Genomic DNA, 26,936 nt, shown 5'->3' on the forward strand with positions numbered 1-26,936 from the left:
AAATGCAACCAAGCTCATTTTTTTACTGTGGTGTTTCAAGCCATTTCTGCATTTATGATTGCACAGTTCCATGTCTGACCTCATGGAACTGTTTCTCCATTGTCTTCTTGCTTCATGTTTAGTTTTAATCTGATGTACAAACAGGACTTGTGAAAATACCTTGCATATGTTTGCACTCACTTTTGATGCTTTTTTCACACTACCGTTTGTTTTCCTTTCCCTCGCGATTTTGTATTGTTTGGTCGCCTTACCAAAATGAATATATAGTATTTCCGATATACAACCCCGATTCCAAAAAAGTTGGGACAAAGTACAAATTGTAAATAAAAACGGAATGCAATAATTTACAAATCTCAAAAACTGATATTGTATTCACAATAGAACATAGACAACATATCAAATGTCGAAAGTGAGACATTTTGAAATTTCATGCCAAATATTGGCTCATTTGAAATTTCATGACAGCAACACATCTCAAAAAAGTTGGGACAGGGGCAATAAGAGGCTGGAAAAGTTAAAGGTACAAAAAAGAAACAGCTGGAGGACCAAATTGCAACTCATTAGGTCAATTGGCAATAGGTCATTAACATGACTAGGTATAAAAAGAGCATCTTGGAGTGGCAGCAGCTCTCAGAAGTAAAGATGGGAAGAGGATCACCAATCCCCCTAATTCTGCGCCGACAAATAGTGGAGCAATATCAGAAGGGAGTTCGACAGTGTAAAATGGCAAAGAGTTTGAACATATCATCATCTACCACGGGCGATTGCTCTAAGACAACGAGGGAGGCTCAGCCTCCTCTAAAAACGACAAACATCGTGTAGAATGAATTGCGCTAGGCTTATGTTATAGCCGACCTTATAACATTGCTATTTCAGATCCAGAATCATAGAAATATGTGTGCTCAACCCAACTACAGTGCAAAATCATTCCGTTATAACTTTCCCCAGTTCGCCTAATGTGTGCGTGAGTTTTTCCCCCTCGTGACAGTGCGATGCAGCCAATGTTGCCAGATACTGCTAACGTTTTCCAGCCCAAAATATGTTCAAAACCTGCCAAAATGCACTTAAAACCACCCAATCTGGCAACACTGGATGCAGCCCAGCCTCAGTGCACTTCAATGGCATTGGGAGCTATGCGCTTTCAATATCAAAATGCAAGACAATTATTGGACAAATACTGCGAAAACGCCCGCCCACGGAGTCTCACGGACTCCCAGCCTCAGTGGACTTCAACGGCATTTGGGAGCTATGCGCTTGTCAATCTCAAAATGCAAGACGGTTATTGGACAAATACTGCGAAAACGCCCGCCCACGGACTCCGAGCCTCACATGGGAGGGACATGGCAGTTTCCGCGAGGAGACTGGTGATTGGTGAAAGCGGCCGGATATTTTCTTTGATTGACAGCTCGTTTCAACTATAGACAGGCAGCGGTGAATTTCAGTTCAGTCCCATGCAGATTCGTGAGTGCTGTGGTGTATTGTAAGAGATCGGCTTACATTTCGATTTCATTCATTACATACGGTTTCTACCAGCTTTTTTAGTTTGTATATATTTTCATTGTAAATAAAGTGTAAATATAGTGTTGTCAAGTTTGCTATCTTAGTTCCAGAAATTTCATTTATTTGAGTGACTGAACTTGAACTTGAGGGGGCGAGTCAGCTAGCAAGAAAGCTGCGCACGGATGCCAAGCATTGCTGATTTAATTTTGGCGAAGCCATTTGCCAGTCTTCCTTTCGAGGAAAAAATTAAAATTAAAGAGCAGGGTAGACCAACGCCTCAAATTGACTTGGTGAAAAAGGTAGGGAATAATACTCGTTCCTTTCAGCTCTCCTGGTACGAGAAAGTGAATTGGCTAACAGCAAGTGACCCACATCAACAACAGTAAATAGGCTACGTTAGTAATATACGTCATGGATGGACCAAAAATATAGAATCTATTTAAAATGTTTATGCTGAGTATATTATATTGGAATATATATTTTAATGGATATGAATTAAACACAGCTACAATTTAGAAAACATTTTTAAACAAAAACACACTCCAGACCTGGATTAAAAGTGAAGGGTTATCAAAATTGTCAATAAAACATTTCTCAGTCAAAATAAGTAAAATATAGGGAAAGTGTCGCTGAATGAAATGTGTGGCACCCAGCTCTATGTTTGGCTCCCCAAGGTCAGTGCTTGTGCCTATTCCAGAACACTCTGCTGTTACTGCTGAGGTTCCTGACAAAGAGCTGCTTTCAATAATGATCAATTTTTAAACAACATGCCACAATTTTAAAATATAAAATGTTAAAATATACCCCCCAACACCACCATCATGTATATTGGACAGTAGGCTAATGGGCCAAAAGAACCTGTTATTTCACAGTTTGTGACCCTGCCAACAATCAGCCAGATCAGAGGCAAGAGTATGGGCAAAATTGATGTGTTTTTTCTTTTTTCTTTTAAAATCTGGAAATATCGTAACCGACCAGCCTCCCCTGTTTGAAAGACTACCAGCTGCCACTGTCATCTACAGTGCATAATATCATCAAAAGATTCAGAGAATCTGGAAGAATCTCTGTGCGTAAGGGTCAAGGCCGGAAAACCATACTGGGTGCGCGTGATCTTCGGGCCCTTAGACACCACTGCATCACATACAGGCATGCTTCTGTATTGGAAATCACAAAATGGGCTCAGGAATATTTCCAGAGAACATTATCTGTGAACACACTTCACCGTGCCATCCGCCGTTGCCAGCTAAAACTCTATAGTTCAAAGAAGAAGCCGAATCTAAACACGATCCAGAAGCGCAGACGTCTTCTCTGGGCCAAGGCTCATTTAAAATGGACTGTGGCAAAGTGGAAAACTGTTCTGTGGTCAGGCGAATCAAAATTTGAAGTTCTTTATGGAAATCAGGGACGCCGTGTCATTCAGACTAGAGAGGAGAAGGATGACCCAAGTTGTTATCAGCACTCAGTTCAGAAGCCTGCATCTCTGATGGTATGGGGTTGCATTAGTGCGTGTGGCATGGGCAGCTTACACATCTGGAAAGACCCCATCAATGCTGAAAGGTATATCCAGGTTCTAGAGCAACATATGCTCCCATCCAGACGACGTCTCTTTCAGGGAAGACCTTGCATTTTCCAACATGACAATGCCAAACCACATACTGCATCAATTACAGCATCATGGCTGCGTAGAAGAAGGGTCCGGGTACTGAACTGGCCAGCCTGCAGTCCAGATTTTTCACCCATAGAAAACATTTGGCGCATCATAAAACGGAAGATATGACAAAAAAGACCTAAGACAATTGAGCAACTAGAATCCTACATTAGACAAGAATGGGTTAACATTCCTATCCCTAAACTTGAGCAACTTGTCTCCTCAGTCCCCAGACGTTTACAGACTGTTGTAAAGAGAAAAGGGGATGTCTCACAGTGGGAAACATGGCCTTGTCCCAACTTTTTTGAGATGTGTTGTTGTCATGAAATTTAAAATCACCTAATTTTTCTCTTTAAATGATACATTTTCTCAGTTTAAACATTTGATATGTCATCTATGTTCTATTCTGAATAAAATATGGAATTTTGAAACTTCCACATCATTGCATTCTGTTTTTATTTACAATTTGTACTTTGTCCCAACTTTTTTGGAACTGGGGTTGTATTTAATTCAAAGAGTAACATGTGTATACCACTAACGCACATCTTGATTGTTGTCTCTGTATCAGTGTTGTAGTCGAGTCACTAAAACTCGAGTCCGAGTCCAGTCTTGAGTCCCCAGTGTTCAAGTACGAGTCATTAAAGAAAATTTTGAGTCTAGTCCGAGAACAAGACTCCAACCGCACCGTTTGATGGTGGTTGTTGCCTTTATCTGAAACCATCTTTGCTACTGTGTTGGACGAACATTACTGCTCGACTGCCCCATTTTAGTTAATAGAGCAAGCCCCGCCCACTATCAACAGGGCAAATAACATGAGAGAGGGTTAACACTAGCTAGTTCATCGATCAGCAAGCAAGCCCTGCTATCAGCACAGCAATGAACAGAGCGTGTCACTCCCTTCTCTGGGTGGAGTCTTGCCAAATGACGATTGAAGTTCGAGGTTGTCTCCGTCATCTCCTCAATAGTTCTTCTATATATGGAACACATAGCAGTGCAATTTTTCCCACTGCACGAGAAGTCTGGATAAGCAAAGCGGACAATCCTAGGGGCGTCCTCTCCAGGCACTTTAGCGCCATTAACGTTAGTTTGTTCCTGAACATGACGTATGAACAGGTGAATGTACATTCTCTTGCATGAAATTAGTATAAAAATTAATGTAGATATAAATATCTCATGCCAAATTATTATGGCAAGTCACAAGAAAATAAAGAAAAAAATCAGTCCTCATCTCCAATTTATGAGTCCGAGTCATCAGTGCTCAAGTCCAAGTCAAGTCATGAATCCTTAAAATTAGGGCACGAGTCCAACTCGAGTCTGAGTCCTGGACGCGAGTACGACAAGCCTGCTCTATATAACCATCACGTGATCTCATCTCATCTCATTATCTCTAGCCGCTTTATCCTGTTCTACAGGGTTGCAGGCAAGCTGGAGCCTATCCCAGCTGACTACGGGCGAAAGGCAGGGTACACCCTGGACAAGTCGCCAGGTCATCACAGGACTGACACATAGACACAGACAACCATTCACACTCACATTCACACCTACGGTCAATTTAGAGTCACCAGTTAACCTAACCTGCATGTCTTTGGACTGTGGGGGAAACCGGAGCACCCGGAGGAAACCCATGCGGACACGGGGAGAACATGCAAACTCCGCACAGAAAGGCCCTCGCCGGCCACAGGGCTCGAACCCGGACCTTCTTGCTGTGAGGCGACAGCGCTAACCACTACACCACCGTGCCGCCCCCGTCACATGATACTGACTCCAAAAATTACGTCAAAATGTACAAAACCAAAAACAATCCAGAAAAAACTAGGGACAAAAAATGAAGCAGGCAAGGACAAAAACGTTAGCATAAAAAATAGTCCAGACAAAAAACTAGAGACAAAAACATAGCACAACAAACATGAAAAAAGACAAAAACGTAGAGCAAAGAACTGTGACAAGAATCGACAAAACACACAGTAAAAATCCAAGAAGCAATAATGGCACAGAGACGACATGAAAAACCAACAAGACGTTCTGGCAAGGTCCCCTTCTGAGAATGGCCTTTTTCTACACAGAAGAGCAAACCAGGAAGTGAATGCCAGCAAGATGAAAGTCCCATCCCGGATCTGGATTAGCGTTGAGCTGGGAGATAATAAATCTCCGGAGTGGAAGTCCGGGGCAGAGCATGACAGAAATATCTTTTTATACATGTGTGGATTGACTGGAATCTGGCAACATAAATATCATGATAGTGGGATAGCCTGCTGTATGTCTTAGAAATAATTTGTAAAAAGATATCATGTGGGCGGCACGGTGGTGTAGTGGTTAGCGCTGTCGCCTCACAGCAAGAAGGTCCGGGTTTGAGCCCCGTGGCCGGCGAGGGCCTTTCTGTGCGGAGTTTGCATGTTCTCCCCGTGTCCGCGTGGGTTTCCTCCGGGTGCTCCGGTTTCCCCCACAGTCCAAAGACATGCAGGTTAGGTTAACTGGTGACTCTAAATTGACCGTAGGTGTGAATGTGAGTGTGAATGGTTGTCTGTGTCTATGTGTCAGCCCTGTGATGACCTGGCGACTTGTCCAGGGTGTACCCCGCCTTTCGCCCATAGTCAGCTGGGATAGGCTCCAGCTTGCCTGCGACCCTGTAGAACAGGATAAAGCGGCTAGAGATAATGAGATGAGATGAGAAATCATGTATTGACATAACTACGTAATGCAAGCTACATTAGAATATCAGTCCGAAGTTGGAGACAAATCGTTGGTGTAATTTGCTGTTGCTGTAATTTCAAAACCAGATTGCTTGAGAAAGGCAAATGGCCCAGATGAATGCTTTATACCAGGGGTCTTCAATCCTATCCACAAAGGGCCAGTGTGGCTGCAGGCTTTCATTCCAACCAAGCAGGAGCTACACCTGATTTCACTTGTTTAATCATTTCACCCTCGTCTCCAGTCAACAATCAAGTGAGCCTCCAATTTGGCTGTAATGAAAGCCTGCAGCTACACCGGCCCTTTGCGGATAGGATTGAAGACCCCTGCTTTATACCATTGGAAACGGTAGGGACTGCTATTTATTTTGATGTATGGTTTGTGGTGTACACTCAAGAGTTAGTGAGGTATTACACCTGTTCTTATGGGTAGCACCATTGGGAAGCTCAAGTCGTGCGGTTTCACGTGATACATGTATGTTAATTGTGCGATGAGTATTCCGCCAGCAATTTAATAGAGACTTATACGTTTATTCTGCAGTACCAAAGACATTGCCGTTTCTGAAATGTGATCAGGAAATTTTACTGGGGCACAGCAGATATATACTGAGGCATGTGCCCCACTAAAATGCGTCTGGTGACGCCGATGTTGCCAATCCATTGTGTTGCATGATGCAAATAGTCCTCGATCAACATCAATCACTGGAAATTTAGTTGAATTAAAGAAAATGGCTTCCACGGTGGTGTAATGGTTAGCGCTGTCGCATCACAGCAAGAAGGTCCTGGGTTCAAGCCCAGCAGCCGACAAGGGCCTTTCTGTGTGGAGTTTGCATGTTCTCCCCATGTCTGCGTGGGTTTCCTCCGGTTTCCCCTACAGTCCAAAGACATGCAGGTTAGGCTAATTGGTGGCTCTAAATTGACCGTAGGTGTGAATGTGAGTGTGAATGGTTGTTTGTCTCTATGTGTCAGCCCTGTGATGATCTGGCGACTTGTCTAGGGTGCTCTCTCCCATAGTCAGTTGGGATAGGCGCCAGCTTGCCCACGACCCTGCACAGGATAAGTGGCTACAGATAATGGATGGATGGATGGATGGATGGATGGATGGATGGATGGATGGATGGATGGCTGGCTGGCTGGCTTCCACCCTCAGTATTCAGCTGATAGAATAGCACTTGATCCAGCACATTCTACTTGTGCACTCACCATAATGAAGTGACGAGTCAAATGAATAAAACCAATGCCAATTGGCCAAATGTCAATGCCAATGTTCTGTTAATTTGATGTGCTCTCCTATAAAGAAAGGTGCAGATGGATTGAAATATAAACATCATGCAATCATTCACTACACATACGCCTCAATTTACACCTTGCACAGTGTGGTTTTATATCTAAATTACAGCCTTTGAGAGGTCTCCATTTAAGATACTGTCTCCTCTTTGCATTAAATTTGAATATTGAATATGTTATCATTAAGTGATGAAATAAAAAAAACAGTGTTTAGTCATGGAAACTACTTTGCATATAATGTTTTTATCATCCTAAATGGTTTCTGGACATGTTCTCAGTCCCAACAGTGTTTTCCTGATGGCAGCTTCAGTGACGTGACCTTGGTGGTGGACCTCAGAGCATCAAACACTATTAAGGTGAGCACCACATTTCAGTATAACTTGCAACATGAGTTATAGTAAGTTTTGTTTAGCAACTAACTGTCCAACTAACCAGTTAGCATTGATCGTGGTCAGTGATCAAAGATTAATATTTTATGCTACTGACTGGGTGGTTGTGTGTTCAGATCCCAGAAGTGCCCTATTTCGCCTTGGTGGCTTTTGAGTAAGATCAAGGTGTAAGCTTGGACTGGATTCTGCTTCATTTATAAATTCATTTGAATCAAAATATACATTGAAAATGCACCAAAACTCATTTTCCTGCCTGTTCGATACACCAACACTATTCGCAACATCTTAATCTCGCACTAGTTTTTAATTCATTTTTGTGGCTGTCACTTTTCCTGTGTCCATTTCTAGTTGGACAAGCTGTTTAAAGTCTCATCTCATTCTCATCTCATTATCTCATCTCATCTCATTATCTCTAGCCGCTTTATCCTGTCCTACAGGGTCGCAGGCAACCTGGAGCCTATCCCAGCTGACTATGGGCGAAATGCGGGGTACACCCTGGACAAGTCGCCAGGTCATCACAGGGCTGACACATAGACACAGACAACCATTCACACTCACATTCACACCTACGGTCAATTTAGAGTCACCAGTTAACCTAACCTGCATGTCTTTGGACTGTGGGGGAAACCGGAGCACCCGGAGGAAACCCACGCGGACACGGGGAGAACATGCATACTCCACACAGAAAGGCCCTCGCCGGCCACGGGGCTCGAACCCGGACCTTCTTGCTGTGAGGCGACAGCGCTAACCACTACACCACCGTGCCGCCCTGTTTAAAGTCATTTTGTAAATCACTGCATTTACAGTACATTCTCATGCTTCAAAATCAAGCCTTGAGTGTTTTTTGCTTCGTTAAAGTCTTTCCCCATTATCTTCTTGGCTTTAGCCATCAAAATATTATAATTTACACATTTCTACTTGTGGGTTGGTGAGCAAGATTATAAACCATCAACTGCTCAGTTGTATGCTTATACTGGATTCTGCTTCAATTTTAAGTTGCGCCCTTTTCCTCAGTTTAGTACAACTGTTTTAGCTCTCACGTTAAGTCAGCCCTTAATTAATAACTTTACTTTGAAGTTCATTTGGCTTATGGATTTATCCAAAGCATTTTACAGGGAGGCCAGAATCCAATCCAAGCCCCAAAGCTGAGCACTTGAGTGTTCAGGATCTTGCTTTAGAGTCCAACAATGACTCTGTTTTTGATCTACCACAAAAACCCTCCTGAAATATCGCTGTTGCTATCGGTCTTTCTATAATATCTCATTAGTGTATCAACTTTGGTCCAGGTCACAAACGCTTCCTGGTACATAACCGACAGTTCTATCAATGAACTAGGAGCTGGGTGTCCAGGAAATGGAGGAACTTATAACCCTTTCAACATGACATCTCAGGTGAGACCTGATTTTATATTGTTAGCATATGAAACCAAACACATGTACAGTATTGTCCCACTAGTTTGGTCTCCTTTTTTCAAACAAAGCAACAATTCATCAGTGTATTGATTGCACAAACTAACCAACTTCAGTGCTCCTTGGTGTACTGTACAAGCCTTTGGAATGGTACTGGATGGATAAGCACTGTTCTTCCAAAAGATATTGGTGTTCTGATGATGATGATGATGATGATGATGGTGGTGGTGGTGGAGAACACTCTTTTACACGGCACTCCAGAATCTTCCATTGGTATTTGTTTGGATTGGGATCTGGTCAGTGTGAAGGTCTTAGCATACCGTATGCTCATCATAAACTGTTCAATGAGCCGTCGTGGTACCCTTGTAGATAGGGACAGGGTCATCCTGGAAGACACCACACTCATTTTCCATCCTGAAGCATCACTTCTAGACCACCTGAAAGAATATGGCTGGGTCATAAACTATTTTTTAATGCTTTCTAATCATCAAATATAACTAGTCATCCCAAAATTTTGTGCCAAACACCTTTCCAGGTTTGGACCCTGAGAACTGTTACCGCTAAAAGTAACTGTTAATGGAGGCACAAATAGTTCCAACTGTTTTTCCTCCAAGGAGTAAATGCTTTATAGAGTAGATCCATATGACTGTCTGTCTTTCTTTTTCCCCTTTCTTAACCCAGAGCTCGAACTGTTCCCCACTCACCTTTCTGGCTTGCGAGGTTGGAGATCTGACCAGCAAACATGGCTCCGTCAGTCTAATGCAAAGGCAGCTCTTCACAGATGCACATCTTCAGCTGGCTGGAGATTACACAGGTACGTCATCAAATTTCTCAAATGTTATAGCAGCTATAAACAAACAGTCGTCTCACTACCCTCCTTTTTTGACATTAACAAGACAAAAATATCCAGCATGTCATGTTACTGAGATCATGAAACATACACCGATCAGCCATAACAAGATGACCACTAACAGGTGAAGTGAATAACATTGATTATCTCATTACAGTGGTGCCTGTCAAGGGGTGGGATATATTAGGCAGCAAGAGAACAGTCGGCTCTTGAAGTTGATGTGTTGGAAGCAGGAAAAATGGGCAAGCGTAAGGATCTGAGCAACTTTGACAAATTGTGATGACTAGATGAAAGGGTCATTTCTCCAAAATGATGCATCTTGTAAGGTGTTCCCGGTATGCAGTGGTTAGTACCTACCAAAAGTGGTCCAAGGAAGGACAATTGTGGTGAACTGGTGACAGGGTCATGGGTGTCGAAGGCTCAATGATTCGCATGGGACACGAAGGCTAGCCCATATGGTCCAATCCCACAGGAGAGCTACTGGAACACAAACTGCTGAAAAAGTTAATGCTGACACCTTTCTGTTTTAGCCACCATTAACTTTTTAAGCAGTTTGTGCTACAGTAGCTCTCCTGTGGGATTGGACCATATGGACTAGCTTTCATGCCCCATGTGAATCAATGAGCCTTCGACATCCATGAACCTGTCACCGGTTCACTGGTTGTCCTTCCTTGGAACACTTTTGGTAGGTACTAACCACTGCATACCAGGAACACCCCACAAGATGTGACATTTTGGAGATACTCAGACCCAGTCATCTAGTCATCACAATCATTGCAAAGTCGCTCAGAACCTTACGCCTGCCCATTTTTCTTGCTTCCAACACATCAGCTTCAAGAGCTGACTGTTCTCTTGCTGCCTAATATATCCCACCCCTTGACAGGTGCCATTATAATGAGATAATCAATGTTATTCACTTCACCCATCAGTGGTTTTAATCTTATGGCTGACTGGTGTAAATGTGAATGAACATCAGATCTCATCTCATCTCATCTCATCTCATCTCTAGCCGCTTTATCCTGTTCTACAGGGTCGCAGGCAAGCTGGAGCCTATCCCAGCTGACTACGGGCGAAAGGCGGGGTACACCCTGGACAAGTCGCCAGGTCATCACAGGGCTGACACATAGACACAGACAACCATTCACACTCACATTCACACCTACGGTCAATTTAGAGTCACCAGTTAACCTAACCTGCATGTCTTTGGACTGTGGGGGAAACCGGAGCACCCGGAGAAAACCCACGCGGACACGGGGAGAACATGCAAACTCCGCACAGAAAGGCCCTCGCCGGCCACGGGGCTCGAACCCGGACCTTCTTGCTGTGAGGCGAAAGCACTAACCACTACACCACCGTGCCGCCCCTGAATATCAGATATACTGGATATTAAAATTAACTTTACAGCTATATTGGTTGTATTAGAGTATTACACATCCGCGTGGGTTTCCTCCGGGTGCTCCGGTTTCCCCCACAGTCCAAAGACATGCAGGTTAGGTTAACCTGCATACAGGGTTTTCAGCTGCACAGAACTCAAGTAACTGACCTTCATACATCAACATAATAACTGAAAACTCATCTCATCTCATTATCTCTAGCCGCTTTATCCTGTTCTACAGGGTCGCAGGCAAGCTGGAGCCTATCCCAGCTGACTACGGGTGAAAGGCGGGGTACACCCTGGACAAGTCGCCAGGTCATCACAGGGCTGACACCCGGAGGAAACCCACGCGGACACGGGGAGAACATGCAAACTCTGCATAGAAAGGCCCTCGCCGGCCACGGGGCTTGAACCCGGACCTTCTTGCTGTGAGGCGACAGCGCTAACCACTACACCACCGTGCCACCCCTAACTGAAAACTAAAGGAGGCCATTTCGTTAAGCGAGAACAAACCATTTAGCTCGTTTCTGACCTTTTAATCACAAAATGGTGCACCGTGTAGTGAATGTGTAATACTCTAATACAACCAATATAGCTGTAAAGTTAATTTTAATATCCAGTATATCTGATATTCAGGGGCGGCACGGTGGTGTAGTGGTTAGCGCTGTCGCCTCACAGCAAGAAGGTCCGGGTTCGAGCCCCGTGGCCGGTGAGGGCCTTTCTGTGTGGAGTTTGCATGTTCTCCCCGTGTCCGCGTGGGTTTCCTCCGGGTGCTCCGGTTTCCCCCACAGTCCAAAGACATGCAGGTTAGGTTAACTGGTGACTCTAAATTGACCGTAGGTGTGAATGTGAGTGTGAATGGTTGTCTGTGTCTATGTGTCAGCCCTGTGATGACCTGGCGACTTGTCCAGGGTGTACCCCGCCTTTCGCCCGTAGTCAGCTGGGATAGGCTCCAGCTTGCCTGCGACCCTGTAGAACAGGATAAAGCGGCTAGAGATAATGAGATGAGATGAGATGAGTTTTCAGTTATTATGTTGATGTATGAAGGTCAGTTACTTGAGTTCTGTGCAGCTGAAAACCCTGTTTGTTGTTGGGACATGTCCTCAATGCAATTTTCGGAGTGTATATATAGTGTTGCTCAATCCAAAAAGAGGATGTGTCACTGCAACTCTGGCGGGTAATGTAACATCTAGTTGGTTGTGTTGCTTAATTGAGTGGTTTTGTTATTAGCTAGCCCAGTTTCGTACATCGAGTCTTCAGAGTGATGCATGATAAAATACCCAAAGAATGGTTTATTCATCTTTTAAAGTACTCCGGCAGTAAGATTTTAAAAAACTCATCTTGGATGGATTATTCTGATTGGTGTTAACACCAGGCTTGTAATACTTGAGTCCAGGACTCGGACTCTAATCCAACTCGTGCCCTAATTTTAAGGACTCGTGACTCGATTTGGACTTGAGCACTGATGACTCGGACTTGGACTTGCGCATTAACTGCATTCGGACTTGTAAATTGGAGATGGGGACTTGGATTTTTTCTTTATTTTTTGTAACATGCCATAATAATTTGGCACAAGATATTTATATTTATGTTAATTTTGTACTAATTTTGTGCAAGAGTGTCACACCTGCACGTCTTGGCGCGTGCACCAGATAGACTCTCGGGCGTGTTCTGGCCAGTGCACACGCCAAGCGGACACTCGCGCGCGCACCGTAAACGACTCGCACCTGCACAGGATTAAGGCGCAATCAGCACACCTATATAAAAACACACTTACTTTGCGAAGTATTGAGTTGTATTGCTGACACGTTACTGAGCCTTATTCCCTTGTTTGGTTTCCTGATCCCTGATTTCCTGTTTCTCGTCTTTGATTCTGCCGGTCTATGATAGCCTGTTTGTGCCTCTCTAGACCTATCTCCTGTTTCACTGTTTTACGATTTCGCCTGTCATTCTGGATTGTTTACGTGTCTTCACTTGTATTAATAAACACACCTTCTGCACTTACATCCGTCTCCCAACCATCTCTGACAGAATACTTCACACTCCCTGATAAAGAGAAGCACATTCACCTGTTCACAGTCCCGTCGCGAGATCTCAGTCTTAAGGGGGGCTTATGAAATCCACCAGGGGGGCACCACTATTATTAGCTTATTTTTGCACACTATTAGGTCATCACATTAAACATAACCAACAGCAAACATGACCAGACCAGCAACAGCCTGCAACATCAGTCCCCTCTCTCTCTCTCTCTCTCTCTCTCACACACACACACACGCGTGCACGCACACATCAAGTACACATAACTTATTAGATCACAAGCAGCATCTCAAACTAAACAAAAAAAAAAAACGCCACGGCGGGTGCATTTCAAAGCAACCAAGAGGGGTAGCTACCAATTGCCATTACACACACAACAACAACTGAGTGTGCACATGACATATTAGATGACAAGCAGCATCTCAAACTAAACAAAAAAACACCACGGCGGGTGCATTTCAAAGCAACCAACAGAGGGGTAGCTACCAAATGGGTTGATGGTCTTCTTTGCCAACGACATCATGTGTTGGTTTATCCGAAGTTGCCGGTGTTGGGGTTTTGAACCAATTACGTATATCCATATTTAAGAAAGCGTGGAAACTAGCTGCTGTCTGCTGGCATAAACTCGCGCTTCATTTTCCACCCAAAAATGCGGGTAACTGATTTGGCAACACTGACTGACGTAATTACGTAGCCAAACTTTCCAACAAACTCACATGGTTTTAATATGTTTAATGTCTTAGTGATTGTGCAACACTGGAAGTTTTAACCCAAAGCGAGTACAATAAAATGAAATTAGGATTTTATTTATCTATTTATTTATTTGAGATCTGTGATTGTGATCTGGCTTGGGTGGGCTGGCCGGGCGGGCCCACGCATATTGGTGGGCGGGCACTGCCCCCAATGGCCCGCCCACAGCAACGGGTGTGCCTGTTCATACGTCATGCTCAGGAACAAACCTAATGTTAATGGCGCTAAAACAGCCACTGTCACATGGTGCAGTTGGAGTCTTGTTCTCGGACTCGACTTGAAATTTTTTTTAATGACTTGGACTTGACTCGGACTTGAACACTGGGGACTCGAGACTGGACTCAGACTTGAGGTTTAGTGGCTCGACTACAACACTGGTTAGCACAGTACTTCCATCATACTGTCGTACTTGGAGTATTAGAAGATGATGATGTCTGTACAAACTTTTTTTTTTTAAATCACAAAACATGCATGCTAAGCTAGATGTTTAGCTAATTAAGGTTAACGAAATGTATTAGCAAGCCAGGCGGCACGGTGGTGTAGTGGTTAGCGCTGTCGCCTCACAGCAAGAAGGTCCAGGTTCGAGCCCCGTGGCCGATGAGGGCCTTTCTGTGCGGAGTTTGCATGTTCTCCCCGTGTCCGCGTGGGTTTCCTCCTGGTGCTCCGGTTTCCCCCACAGTCCAAAGACATGCAGGTTAGGTTAACTGGTGACTCTAAATTGAGCGTAGGTGTGAATGTGAGTGTGAATGGTTGTCTGTGTCTATGTGTCAGCCCTGTGATGACCTGGCGACTTGTCCAGGGTGTACCCCGCCTTTCGCCTGTAGTCAGCTGGGATAGGCTCCAGCTTGCCTGCGACCCTGTAGAACAGGATAAAGCGGCTAGAGATAATGAGATGAGATGAGACAATTTAAATCCACAATCAAGTTCTTGATGGGTGCAACTTTACTGTCTCACAGTGATGGGAATTCCAGCTGTTTTTTTTTTTTTTAATGAGTCATATTACTTGATTCAGCTCAAGTTGACTCTTTTGGCTCCCAAACATCTCAATGTCTTTTTTTATTCTAAACCAGACTAAGTTTACAGTCTTTTGGCCTGCGATTATTCATCTTTGCTTCTCTATAGCTGAGCTCTTACTTTGCTTTCTAAATTAAAAAAAAAAAAACAAGATTCATGTTATTGTTGTTGTGTCAATTCTTCGTGAAAAAGATTCGTTTCCATTTATCCTGACAACAAGAATTTATCCTGATAACACGAGAACATTTTTAAATTAAATTACATTGCAAGGTTAACAGTATTGCCAACTGTTTCTGAAAAAAAAATCAGAGGAAAAATGCAAACGAATCAAATGGAAGTTGACTCTCATTGTTTATCTAAATGAGAGCTGACTCAAAGAGCTGATTCGTTTGCAATGACACATTACTTGTTGGAAAAACCTTTGCATTTATGACATTATTATGAATGTTACATGATTTTTTCCCCTTTCAATTCAGTGTCCTCTGTAATTATTGGCATCCCTTGGGTAAAAAGTGTTAAAAAAATCCACCTTTTGGTGAAGTTACTTCATTTCACATTGAAAAAATGAGAAAAATCCAGCGTTTGTTTGAAATAAATATATTCAGAGAAAAACGCATCCCTCATCAAGACATGCTTTTTCATCAGTCATTTACAGATCACTTGTCCTGAGGGCAGGAAATGAGACCATCGATTACGCAGACATCATGCCTGTGTCACCGTCTGCGCAGCAAATCTTCCCGAGAGTGGCCTCTTTCAGTAGGTAAGTCTGATGCAGTAGTAGTCTAGCTAGCGTTAGCTTCTTCTCTCCAATCCAGTACAGATTCTTATAGTGAGCAGAAACTACGAGGAAATGAGAGACATAAGCATTCCTCACGGGAGTCTAATCTGGGTGGGGACAAATATCATCACGCTTTGATGTGGTCACAGTTTTGGCTTGTAGAAAGAGCAGAAATGAAGTCTGGTGGGTTTCTCAAAAGCCTCTTAATGCTAAGAGCATCTTAACTACAGTGGTACTTGAAAGTTTGTGAACCCTTTAGATTTTTCTATATTTCTGCATAAATGACAAAAAACATCATTAGAGTTTCACACAAGTCCAAAAAGTAGATAAAGAAAACCCAGTTAAATAAATGCGACCAAAAAAAATTATACTGGGTCATTTATTTATTGAGGAAAATGATCCAATATTACATATCTGTGAGTGGCAAAAGTATATGAACCTTTGCTTTCAGTATCTGGTGGGACCCCCTTGTGCAGCAATAACTGCAACTAAACGTTTGCGGTAACTGTTGATCAGTCCTGCACACCGGCTTGGAGGAATTTTATCCCATTCCTCTGTACAGAACCGCTTCAACTCTGGGATGTTGGTGGGTTTCCTCACATGAACTGCTCGCTTCAGGTCCTTCCACAACATTTTGATTGGATTAAGGTCAGGACTTTGACTTGGCCATTCCAAAACATTAACTTTATTCTTCTTTAACCATTCTTTGCTAGAACGACTTGTGCGCTTAGGGTCGTTGTCTTGCTGCATGACCCACCTTCTCTTGAGATTCAGTTCATGGACAGATGTCCTGACATTTTCCTTTAGAATTCGCTGGTATAATTCAGAATTCATTGTTCCATCAATGATGGCAAGCCGTCCTGGCCCAGATGCAGCAAAACAGGCCCAAACCATGATACTACCACCACCATGTTTCACAGATGGGATAAGGTTCTTATGCTGGAATGCACTGTTTTCCTTTTTCCAAAAATAACGCTTCTCATTTAAACCAAAAAGTTCTATTTTGGTCTCATCCGTCCATAAAACATTTTTCCAATAGCCTTCTGGCTTGTCCATGTGATATTTAGCAAACTGCAGACGAGCAGCAATGTTCTTTTTGGAGAGCAGTGTCTTTCTCCTTGCAACCCTGCCATGCACACCATTGTTGTTCAGTGTTCTCCTGATGGTGGACTCATGAACATTAGCCAATGTGAGAGAGGCCTTCAGTTGCTTAGAAGTTACCCTGGGGTCCTTTGTGACCTCGCCGACTATTACATGCCTTGTTCTTGGAGTGATCCTTGTTGGTCGACCACTCGAGGGTAACAATGGTCTTGAATTTCCTCCATTTGTACACAATATATCTGACTGTGGATTGGTGGAGTCCAAACTCTTTAGAGATAGATTTATAACCTTTTCCAGCCTGATGAGCATCAACAACGCTTTTTCTGAAGTCCTCAGAAATCTCCTTTGTTCGTGCCATGATATACTTCCACAAACATGTGCTGTGAAGATCAGACTTTGATAGATCCCTGTTCTTTAAATAAAACAGGGTGCCCACTCACACCTGATTTGCCATCCCATTGATTTGAAAACAGCTGACTCTAATTTCACCTTCAAATTAACTGCTAATTCTAGAGGTTCACATACTTTTGCCATACACAGATATGTAATATTGGATCATTTTCCTCAATAAATAAATGACCAAGTATAATATTTTTGTCTCATTTGTTTAACTGGGTTCTCTTTATCTACTTTCAGGACTTGTGTGAAAATCTGATGATGTTTTAGGCCATATTTATGCAGAAATATAGAAAATTCTGAAGGGTTTACAAACTTTCAAGCACCACTGTAAGTTAGCTTTGTGTTGAGCAGGAAGATGCGCCAGTGTACAAGGAAGAAGGTTAAGCCAGTGGCACCAGACTTATCTGTGTAAAATACTTTTGTGTTTTGTCAGATATGACTTCCGTGAAAGGGTAGCAAACGTTCTGGACGTCCAAGTGTCTCGGGTGACCATCTTACCAGGTGCCCTCTCAACCATGGCTGGAGGAAAGTGCCAGCAAGTCACGTTTCTTGTGTCAGGTAAGAACTAGTTCACTTTTCTCATTTACAATGCGGGAAAAATCCAACACGGTACTTTGCAGAAGTATGACGCTTTCCCTTGACGCTTTTCCATATTTTGCAGCATCACAACTTGGAACTGAAATTGACTTTGTTAATGGACGTCATGCATCTTAAAAATGATTGGCTATTGCTTAAGTATTCACCCCCAGTGCTGTGAAATATCTAAACTACCTTCATTGCTTAGTTTCGAAAGAGATATTTACTTCTCCGAACAATCCCTTCCTTACCTGGACACTGACTTTCATCCAGGTTCAGGGGTATTTACAATCTATTGAGAGCTTTATTTGGATGGAGCTGACTTGTGTGCGATTAATTCTGATGGCAACACAACTAGGTTAGGGATTTCACAGCATAGAGGCTGAATACTTCTGCACTCACAATGTTTACTTTTTTTTATTTGTAAATCAATAAAAGATTTGGGGTGGCACGGTGGTGTAGTGGTTAGCGCTGTCGCCTCACAGCAAGAAGGTCCGGGTTCGAGCCCCGTGGCCGGTGAGGGCCTTTCTGTGCGGAGTTTGCATGTTCTCCCCGTGTCCGCGTGGGTTTCCTCCGGGTGCTCTGGTTTCCCCCACAGTCCAAAGACATGCAGGTTAGGTTAACTGGTGACTCTAAATTGACCGTAGGTGTGAATGTGAGTGTGAATGGTTGTCTGTGTCTATGTGTCAGCCCTGTGATGACCTGGCGACTTGTCCAGGGTGTACCCCGCCTTTCGCCTGTAGTCAGCTGGGATAGGCTCCAGCTTGCCTGTGACCCTGTAGAACAGGATAAAGTGGCTAGAGATAATGAGAATGAGATGAGATAAAAGATTTGCACGCCATTGATTTCCTCCTATTTCAGTATGATGGGATATTGTGTGTAGATTCATTGTGTGAGATATACATTATAATCCCAATCAGGGTTGCCAGGGTGCAGTTTTTACACCAAAGTGGGCTACATTTGGAGCATGGTGGAAGGAGGACGTATGAGGGTGGTAGATTTTTTTTTTGGGGACTAATTTTGGATGGCGTCAACTTGAGTTGTCAAGGATCCCAGGTTGCCAGGATCTTATTTTGACGTGAAAAATCTAAATTATGGTATCAGTTTCCACAAAGTAGGCTCTTGGAAACAAAGGGAAAATGTAAGTAAAGACAGGGTGTAATGGGTGTATCCCATTTTTCCATTGTAATGGGAACAAAACATGAGCATGTTATAATACTCTTGCGGATTAGTCAATGAGGAGCTGGGAGGTAGGCTTGACAACTCAAGGTGCATTTTATATGTGAGATCACTTTTCAGTGATGTTATTTCTCTTTTGGCACACACACATGGCACTGGTTAGCTCAGCTCTCTCTCTCTGATTACCTGCTTCTCCTTTCAAGAACATAGAAAACACACAAAACGTAAATTGCCAGTAATCAAACACAGGTGAAACTCATTGCGTGTTACCTGCCAGTCCTACCGGACTCCTCACCGCCCACAGCTGATGCTCGACCACGCCCGCGCTGCCACACACGTTAATTAGAATCAAAGACTGTTCAGAGTTTTGTTCAGTGTTTAGTTTCGTAATTGATATTTTTCAAAGAAAAAACTCTTCAGGGAAAAGAAGGATGTTCACTCACTGACTTGAACAATCTTAATCTGTATAGCTACTGTTTTGTCGTATATTACTGATATTTTTAGTGCAGTTTTGTTTAGATGTAGCTGGTTTGGAAAGGTCTTTCTGCGACCCACCAAACCTGGCCTTAATTACGTCCATTTCAGTTGCAGGTTCTAATGCTATAAAATATGGAAAGTTTCAAGGGGAGGTGAATACTTACAGTTGTGGTCAGAAGTTTACATACAGTGACATGAATGTCATCGTGGATATGAATGTCATGGCAATAGTTTGGCTTTCAGTATATTTGAACTGTTCCTTTTCTGTGGCAGAATATACAGCAAACAACTTTAATTAAAAAAAAAAAAACCACTAGAATTTGGTGCACAAGTTTTAATTTTCTTTGGGTTTTCTGAAATCAACACAGGGTCAAAATTATACATACAGCACACCGAATATTTGGGTAAAATGTCTCTTCGCAAGATTCACCTTGACCAAATATTTTTGTTTACCATGAACAAGCTTCTGGCAGAATTCTGGTTGGATATTTCACAACTCTTACTGGTAGAATTGGTAGAGTTCAATTAAAAAAACATTTTCTTGGCATGGACTCGACTTATAAGCACGGTCCATATATTTTCAATAGGGTTGAAGTCAGGACTTGTTTTAAGCTTAATGTTAGCCTGCTTTATCCTCCACAACCAGCTCTGATGCGTGTTTGGGTTCATTGTCCTGTTGTAACTCCCAAGTTGTGTTCAAGCTTCTGATGGTTTATGCTGAAGAATTCTGAGGTAGTCCTCCTTCTTCATTATTCCATCCACTTTGTGCAATGAACCAGTTCAACTGGCAGCAAAACAGCCCCAGAGCATCATGATCCTACAGTACCACCACCACCAGCTGGTACAGTGTCCCTCTGTACATGGTGGTCATTGTGGCCAAACAACTCAATCTTTGTCTCATCTGGCCATACAACTTTCCTCCAGAAAGCTTTTCCTTTGTCCGTATGGTCAGCTTCAAAATTTAGTTAAGCTTGAAGGTGTCAATTTTGGATCAGAAGATTATTTCTTGGATAGCAGCTTCTTAGTCCATGGTGATCTGAACTGTAGACAGTGATCCATCAGTTTCCAGTTCATGGCAGGGCTGTGCCATGGTGGTTCCCAGGTTGTTCCTGACCATCCGAACCAATTTCCTTTCAGCTGAGGGTCACAGTTTGGGTTTTCTTGAAGCAAAGTGGCTTGGCAAAGTGACTACACCTCACAATAACTTGGATACAATTGTTTGAACTGATCTTGGAATTTGCAGTTGTTTAGAAATGGCTCTAAGAGACATTCCGGAGTTGTGTACGGTATATCTGCGATCCTCTTTCTCAGATCTGCACCGAGCTCCTTGGACTTTCCCCAATTTACTGTGTGATGGTCATTCCAACGAGTGCTGTAAACAAACCCTTTTTATGATGGCACAGAGAAGCTACCAGCTGTAGTCAATCATGATCACTAACAAAGTTAAAGGCGTCGTGCGGTAATTTCAGCAATCAGGCTATATCATGTGTCAAAATGTCGGGTTTGGTGGGTTATTCAAGCCCCTCGGTTTCCCGCGATCTCAGTGTCACGATGCGCCCGCTACAAGCATTTAAAGTTGATGCGCACAGCCAAATTTAGGCAGCCAGCCGTTAACTAGGTCAACTTATGTGTGATGTCATACCAGTAACCTCCCTTGGGTGATGCTGGCCTGTCGCCATGTTTTCTCTATAGCGTGCGTTTACCAAAGTTGTTTGCATTGCGGATTTTGTGGATTTATTCAGTTTGTGGATAGTTTTGAACACTCAAAACACTATGAAATGATGTATTAATATTCTTGGTCACCATCAGGTAGATCGTCAAACTGGCAAATGACTTGGGGTCGCTCCCGACAACATCTGCATTCCTGTGCAGTTGGCATAATTCTACAGTTTCCACAACTGCACCTGGAAAACATGCGTTAAAAATAAATTTTGTTTGTTTATAATGTCTGCTTTCCAGCTTCCCAAGCCACCTTTACTAGCTTTTTAAAAACATTTTCACAAAACTCCAATTAAACCTCCATGATCTTGCAATATTATATACAACACCCCATGTCGCTTTTAATAGGTCTAAGATCATCATGGGAGAGCAAAATAGATCTATAGGATAGAAACCAAAAGGCCAAATTTGGACTTGTGTCCAAATTTTACAGTGCTTTATGCCACAGAGCTGCCTTTAACTAATAATTATCACTTATTACTGACGATTGTACGTTTACTAAACAATACAATACAAAGCTCAATACTCCCAGCCTATAACATACTGAATATCAAGTTAAAATCAACCGCAATAAAAGGAAAATGATGAAAACTGGAATATCAAGGGGTCTACTGTATCAGAAGGCCCACTGCATTTCGCGAGATCGCAAGCTGTCAAGTTGCTAGAATTCAATCTTTCTAGCTATACTTTCACCCCCTACAGCTATCAGTATTACACATGATCATAGATTAATCACACAGCATTCTAATTCAAGTGAAAATGGTCTTTAAAAATACACACAAGTAGTGATTTAGTCAGAGAAACCAACCAAAAGAAGTCTTCAAGTCGCCAGTCTTCTTCATTCTCGTCTTCGTTTCTGTCGTCGTCAGAACTGTCCTCATTTTCTTCTGAAGATGAGCGCTCAGGTTCAAATCTTTAAGGCTGGATACCACCAGGACATTCAGCTGTCAAAATCTCTACTTGTGGGCCATTTTCTTCTTCTGTATCGGTAAAATCAAAGCTAATTTCCTCAGCATCGCTCCTATTTTCTGGTGTGTCCGCCATTGCAACTGCACCGAGTGGTTACTGGTATGACGTCACGCAGCTGTTCCATTGACCGAGAGGGGGCGCTGCGAACGCGGGAAATTTCAAGTGATGGGCATGACCAAATAAGGACCGATTACAACCGCGGGAAGCTTTTGAAAAATCGACGGTCAATTTATTTCGAATCTCGAAAGCATTCTGGTGTAGAATAATGCGACTTTTATCGCCACTGCGTGACGCCTTTAAGAGACCTCAGTCTTGGCAAGATAAGAGACACTTTGGAAGTGTCAGCACCTCTGAATTAATAATCTGAGTGAGCGTATGTAAATTTTTGACACTGTATGCACAATTTTGACCCTGTGTTGATTTCAGAAAACCCAAAGAAAATTAAAACTTGTGCACCAAATTCTAGTGGGTTTTTTTGTTTAATTAAAGCTGTATGCTGTACAATCATTCTGCCATAGAAAAAAGAACAGTTCAAAGAAATTACCGAAAGCCCAAATATTGCCATGACATTCATATCCAAGATGACATTCATGTCACTGTATGTAAACTTCTGACCACAACTGTATGTACGCTACTGTAAAATATTCCTTTATGGTTCTGCACTAGTGATTAGAACATTCTGAGAAAGCTGATGTCCTTCAGCAAAGCTGGATGTCAACATGATGCGGTTAATAGTATGGGTTATGTGTTGACACCTTCCTGTGAGCCACTTCTCAACCCTTCAGCAAGGACTTTATTTCTCAAGTACAATATTTTTTTTTAAATAGCTGAGACAGTCCAACAGAAATCAGGAAATGTTGCATGACTCGACAGTTTCTACCTCTATTGTCATATCTGTGGAATATTCAGGGTCGTGAATTACCATGGGTCTACTCAGGTTCCCTGATTCCTTAGCATAATAATCCAAATATCTTTTTTTTCAGATATATTTCGATCCCTGTCTTCGGTCTGCGTCTGAGCTCTCTGTCTATACAACGAACAATTCAGTCCTTTCAAAGCGCACACAGAAAAAGAAAATTAGAACGTAACCCGAAGCTTGGCTCAAGTGTGTGAGAGCATCCAGCCTCACAGCCCATTCTGAATGAGCAAAGGGGTGTGTCATAGAGTGGTGATTATATATAGTGTCAGTTTTTTATGCTGATCCAGAATCAGTTCTGATCAAAAAGGTGTAGAGTTTTGTAGATGGATCATCTTTACCAAATATGGCTATTTTAATCAGCTTGAAATGGTAAAAAGCTCAAAGTTTCATTGACATCAATGTTCAACAAATCTGGTTGGCGCCGATTGTATGCTTAGCGCCATCTGTTGCTTAGAAGGTTAAAGTCAAAGTCCTTTCCACGCCATGTGGTGCACAGGGCGGTGCCGATCTCCGTAGCCCTCGGCCTCTCGCCTATTACATAGCTAGGGTTACGGGGGGGGGGCTAGTCCTTTGGTAACCGCAAGAGTTTGACTCCCCACTTACATCTGTATTGCAGCATTTCTTGCCAGATGGTACCATTTTTATGATGGTTTTTGGTATGACCCAACCATGAGTAGAACTCACGATCTCCTGATCAAGACGCAGACACGCTAACCACTAGGCCAACTTGCAGTTACGCCTAGGATGTGAACTGTGTTTAAAAGCTTACAGAATATTTGAGATGAAGCCATCTTTCACATTTATCACTAAGGCCCCAAAGAACTTGTAGCTATTCGATCACTAAATAACACAAGCTACAGTGGTGCTTGAAAGTTTGTGAACCCTTTAGAATTTTCTACATTTCTACATAAATATGACCTAAAACATCAGATTTTCACACAAGTCCTAAAAGTAGATAAAGAGAACCCAGTTAAACAAATGAGACAAAAATATTATACATGGTCATTTATTTATTGAGGAAAATGATCCAATATTACATATCTGTGAGTGGCAAAAGTATATGAACCTTTGCTTTCAGTCTCTGGTGTGACCCCCTTGTACAGCAATAACTGCAACTAAACGTTTCTGTTAACTGTTGATCAGTCCTGCACACCGGCTTGGAGGAATTTTAGCCCATTCCTCCATACAGAACAGCTTCAACTCTGGGATGTTGGTGGGTTTTCTCACATGAACTGCTCGCTTCAGGTCCTTCCACAACATTTCCATTGGATTAAGGTCAGGACTTTGACTTGGCCATTCCAAAACATTAACTTTATTCTTCTTTAACCATTCTTTGCTAGAACGACTTGTGCGCTTAGGGTCGTTGTCTTGCTGCATGACCCACCTTCTCTTGAGATTCAGCTCATGGACAGATGTCCTGACATTTTCCTTTAGAATTCACTAGTATAATTCAGAATTCATTGTTCCATCAATGCTGGCAAGCCGTCCTGGCCCAGATGTAGCAAAACAGGCCCAAACCATGATACTACCACCACCATGTTTCACAGATGGGATAAGGTTCTTATGCTGGAATGCAGTGTTTTCCTTTCTCCAAACATAACGCTTCTCATTTAAACCAAAAAGTTCTATTTTGGTCTCATCTGTCCACAAAACATTTTTCCAATAGCCTTCTGGCTTGTCCATGTGATCTTTAGCAAACTGCAGACGAGCAGCAATGTTCTTTTTGGAGAGCAGTGGCTTTCTCCTTGCAACCCTGCCATGCACACCATTGTTGTTCAGTGTTCTCCTGATGGTGGACTCATGAACATTAACATTAGCCAATGTGAGAGAGGCCTTCAGTTGCTTAGAAGTTACCATGGGGTCCTCTGTGACCTCGCCGACTATTACACACCTTGCTCTTGGAGTGATCTTTGTTGGTTGACCACTTCTGGGGGAGGGTAACAATGGTCTTGAATTTCCTCCATTTGTACACAATCTGTCTGACTGTGGATTGGTGGAGTCCAAACTCTTTAGAGATGGGTTTGTAACCTTTTCCAGCCTGATGAGCATCAACAACGCTTTTTCTGAGGTCCTCAGAAATCTCCTTTGTTCGTGCCATGATGCACTTCCACAAACATGTGTTGTGAAGATCAGACTTTGATAGATCCCTGTTCTTTAAATAAAACAGGGTGCCCACTCACACCTGATTGTCATCCCATTGATTGAAAACACCTGACTCTAATTTCACCTTCAAATTAACTGCTAATCCTAGAGGTTCACATACTTTTGCCACTCACAGGTATGTAACATTGGATCATTCTCCTCAATAAATAAATAACCAAGTATAATATTTTTGTCTCATTTGTTTAACTGGGTTCTCTTTATCTACTTTTAGGACTTGTCTGAAAATCTGATTATGCTTTCGGTGATATTTTTGCAGATATATAGAAAATTCTAAAGGGTTCACAAACTTTCAAGCACCACTGTGGCTATTTTTACTTTAATACCTTTAAATGTCAATTGTATCTCTTTTTTTGTTAACAAAAATGGCAGATTTTCCAACATCAATCTGGTTGATTCTGGTTCCAAGCTTGATTCCCTGAGAGTAAGGGTGGAGCTGTTTCATTTAGTGGCAGAGCTAATTTCTAAACCAGGGAAACAAAAACATGAAATAAAGAAACTAGCCAGATGTGTCGGAATTACTGAGAATTCCAAACTGTGCTTTGAATCTTTCTTAAGTGAAATTCAGTCGATTGATCTGATGGCTCAAAACGCTGAAAACTGATAGTAAGTAGGAAATGACTTAACATCTCAAAAGCTGTGACATTTTATATATATATATATATATATATATATATATATATATATATATATATATATATAATTGACAAAACGATGTAATATCTCTGAACGCTGACCCACAGGTAACATGAGTGAGAAGAAGCTATCTGCTGTGAAGGACAGCGAGATGATGGGCATGTACAGGCACGCTGAATGGTGTATGAAAAGTAAGTTTCACCTGACCTTTATACAATGCCCAAACATGTTATTAGGCATGTTATATGATATACGAGGAATAAAACACTTCGGGTTGTGCTGTTTTCGGATTTTTTTTAAATTATGACCAAATGGTGCCACGATGGGAAGTTACTGTTATCGCCTGTTAACAGCATTGTATTCTGGAGTGTTTTATTCTACTTATCCAACAACATTCTTTTGAATAAATTTAGCTAGACAATATCCTGAAATGTCGGGGGGCAAGGACAGGCATCCATGGGTCAACAAGTTAATGTTAGTTTTTACATAGGCCTACAGTGACATGAATTTGAAGTTTACATACAGTGATATGAATGTCATCTTGGATATGAATGTCATGGCAATATTTGGGCTTGCAGTCATTTCTTTGAACTGTTATTTTCTGTGGCAGAATGATTGTACAGCATACAGCTTTAATAAAAAAAACCACTCAAATTTGGTGCACAAGTTTTAATTTTCTTTGGGTTTTCTGAAATCAACACAGGGTCAAAATTATACATACAGGGTCAAAAATTTACGTCCATTCACTTAGATTATTAATTCAGAGCTGCTGAAACTTCCAAAATGTCTCTTATCTTGCCAAGGCCGAGGTCTCTTAACTTCCTGTTAGTGATCATGATTAACTACAGCTGGTAGCTTCTCTGTGCCTTCATAAAAAGGGTTTGTTTACAGCACTGATTGGATAGACACAGTAAAATGGGAAAGTCCAAGGAACTTGGTGCAGATCTGAGAAAGAGGATCACAGATATACACAACTCCGGAATGTCTCTTGGAGCCATTTCTAAACAACTGCAAATTCCAAGATCAGTTCAAACAATTGTATCCAAGTTATTGTGAGGTGTAGTCACTTTGCCAAGC

At 42.3% G+C, this 26,936-nt stretch overlaps 1 protein-coding gene across 1 annotated transcript in view; it reads left to right on the forward strand.

Moving 5' to 3' along the window:
• cusr (Copper-only SOD repeat protein) overlaps positions 1-26,936 on the forward strand; it is a 41,484-nt gene that overhangs the window by 6,275 nt on the left and 8,273 nt on the right. The window contains exons 4-9 of the mRNA XM_060911864.1: positions 7,401-7,478; positions 8,798-8,902; positions 9,602-9,734; positions 15,592-15,706; positions 17,658-17,782; positions 25,967-26,050. Coding sequence (XP_060767847.1) covers positions 7,401-7,478; positions 8,798-8,902; positions 9,602-9,734; positions 15,592-15,706; positions 17,658-17,782; positions 25,967-26,050 — 640 coding nt within the window. The remainder of the gene's footprint in view (positions 1-7,400; positions 7,479-8,797; positions 8,903-9,601; positions 9,735-15,591; positions 15,707-17,657; positions 17,783-25,966; positions 26,051-26,936) is intronic.

Source organism: Neoarius graeffei, chromosome 27 (genome assembly GCF_027579695.1).
Source record: "Neoarius graeffei isolate fNeoGra1 chromosome 27, fNeoGra1.pri, whole genome shotgun sequence".
NCBI lineage: Eukaryota > Metazoa > Chordata > Actinopteri > Siluriformes > Ariidae > Neoarius > Neoarius graeffei.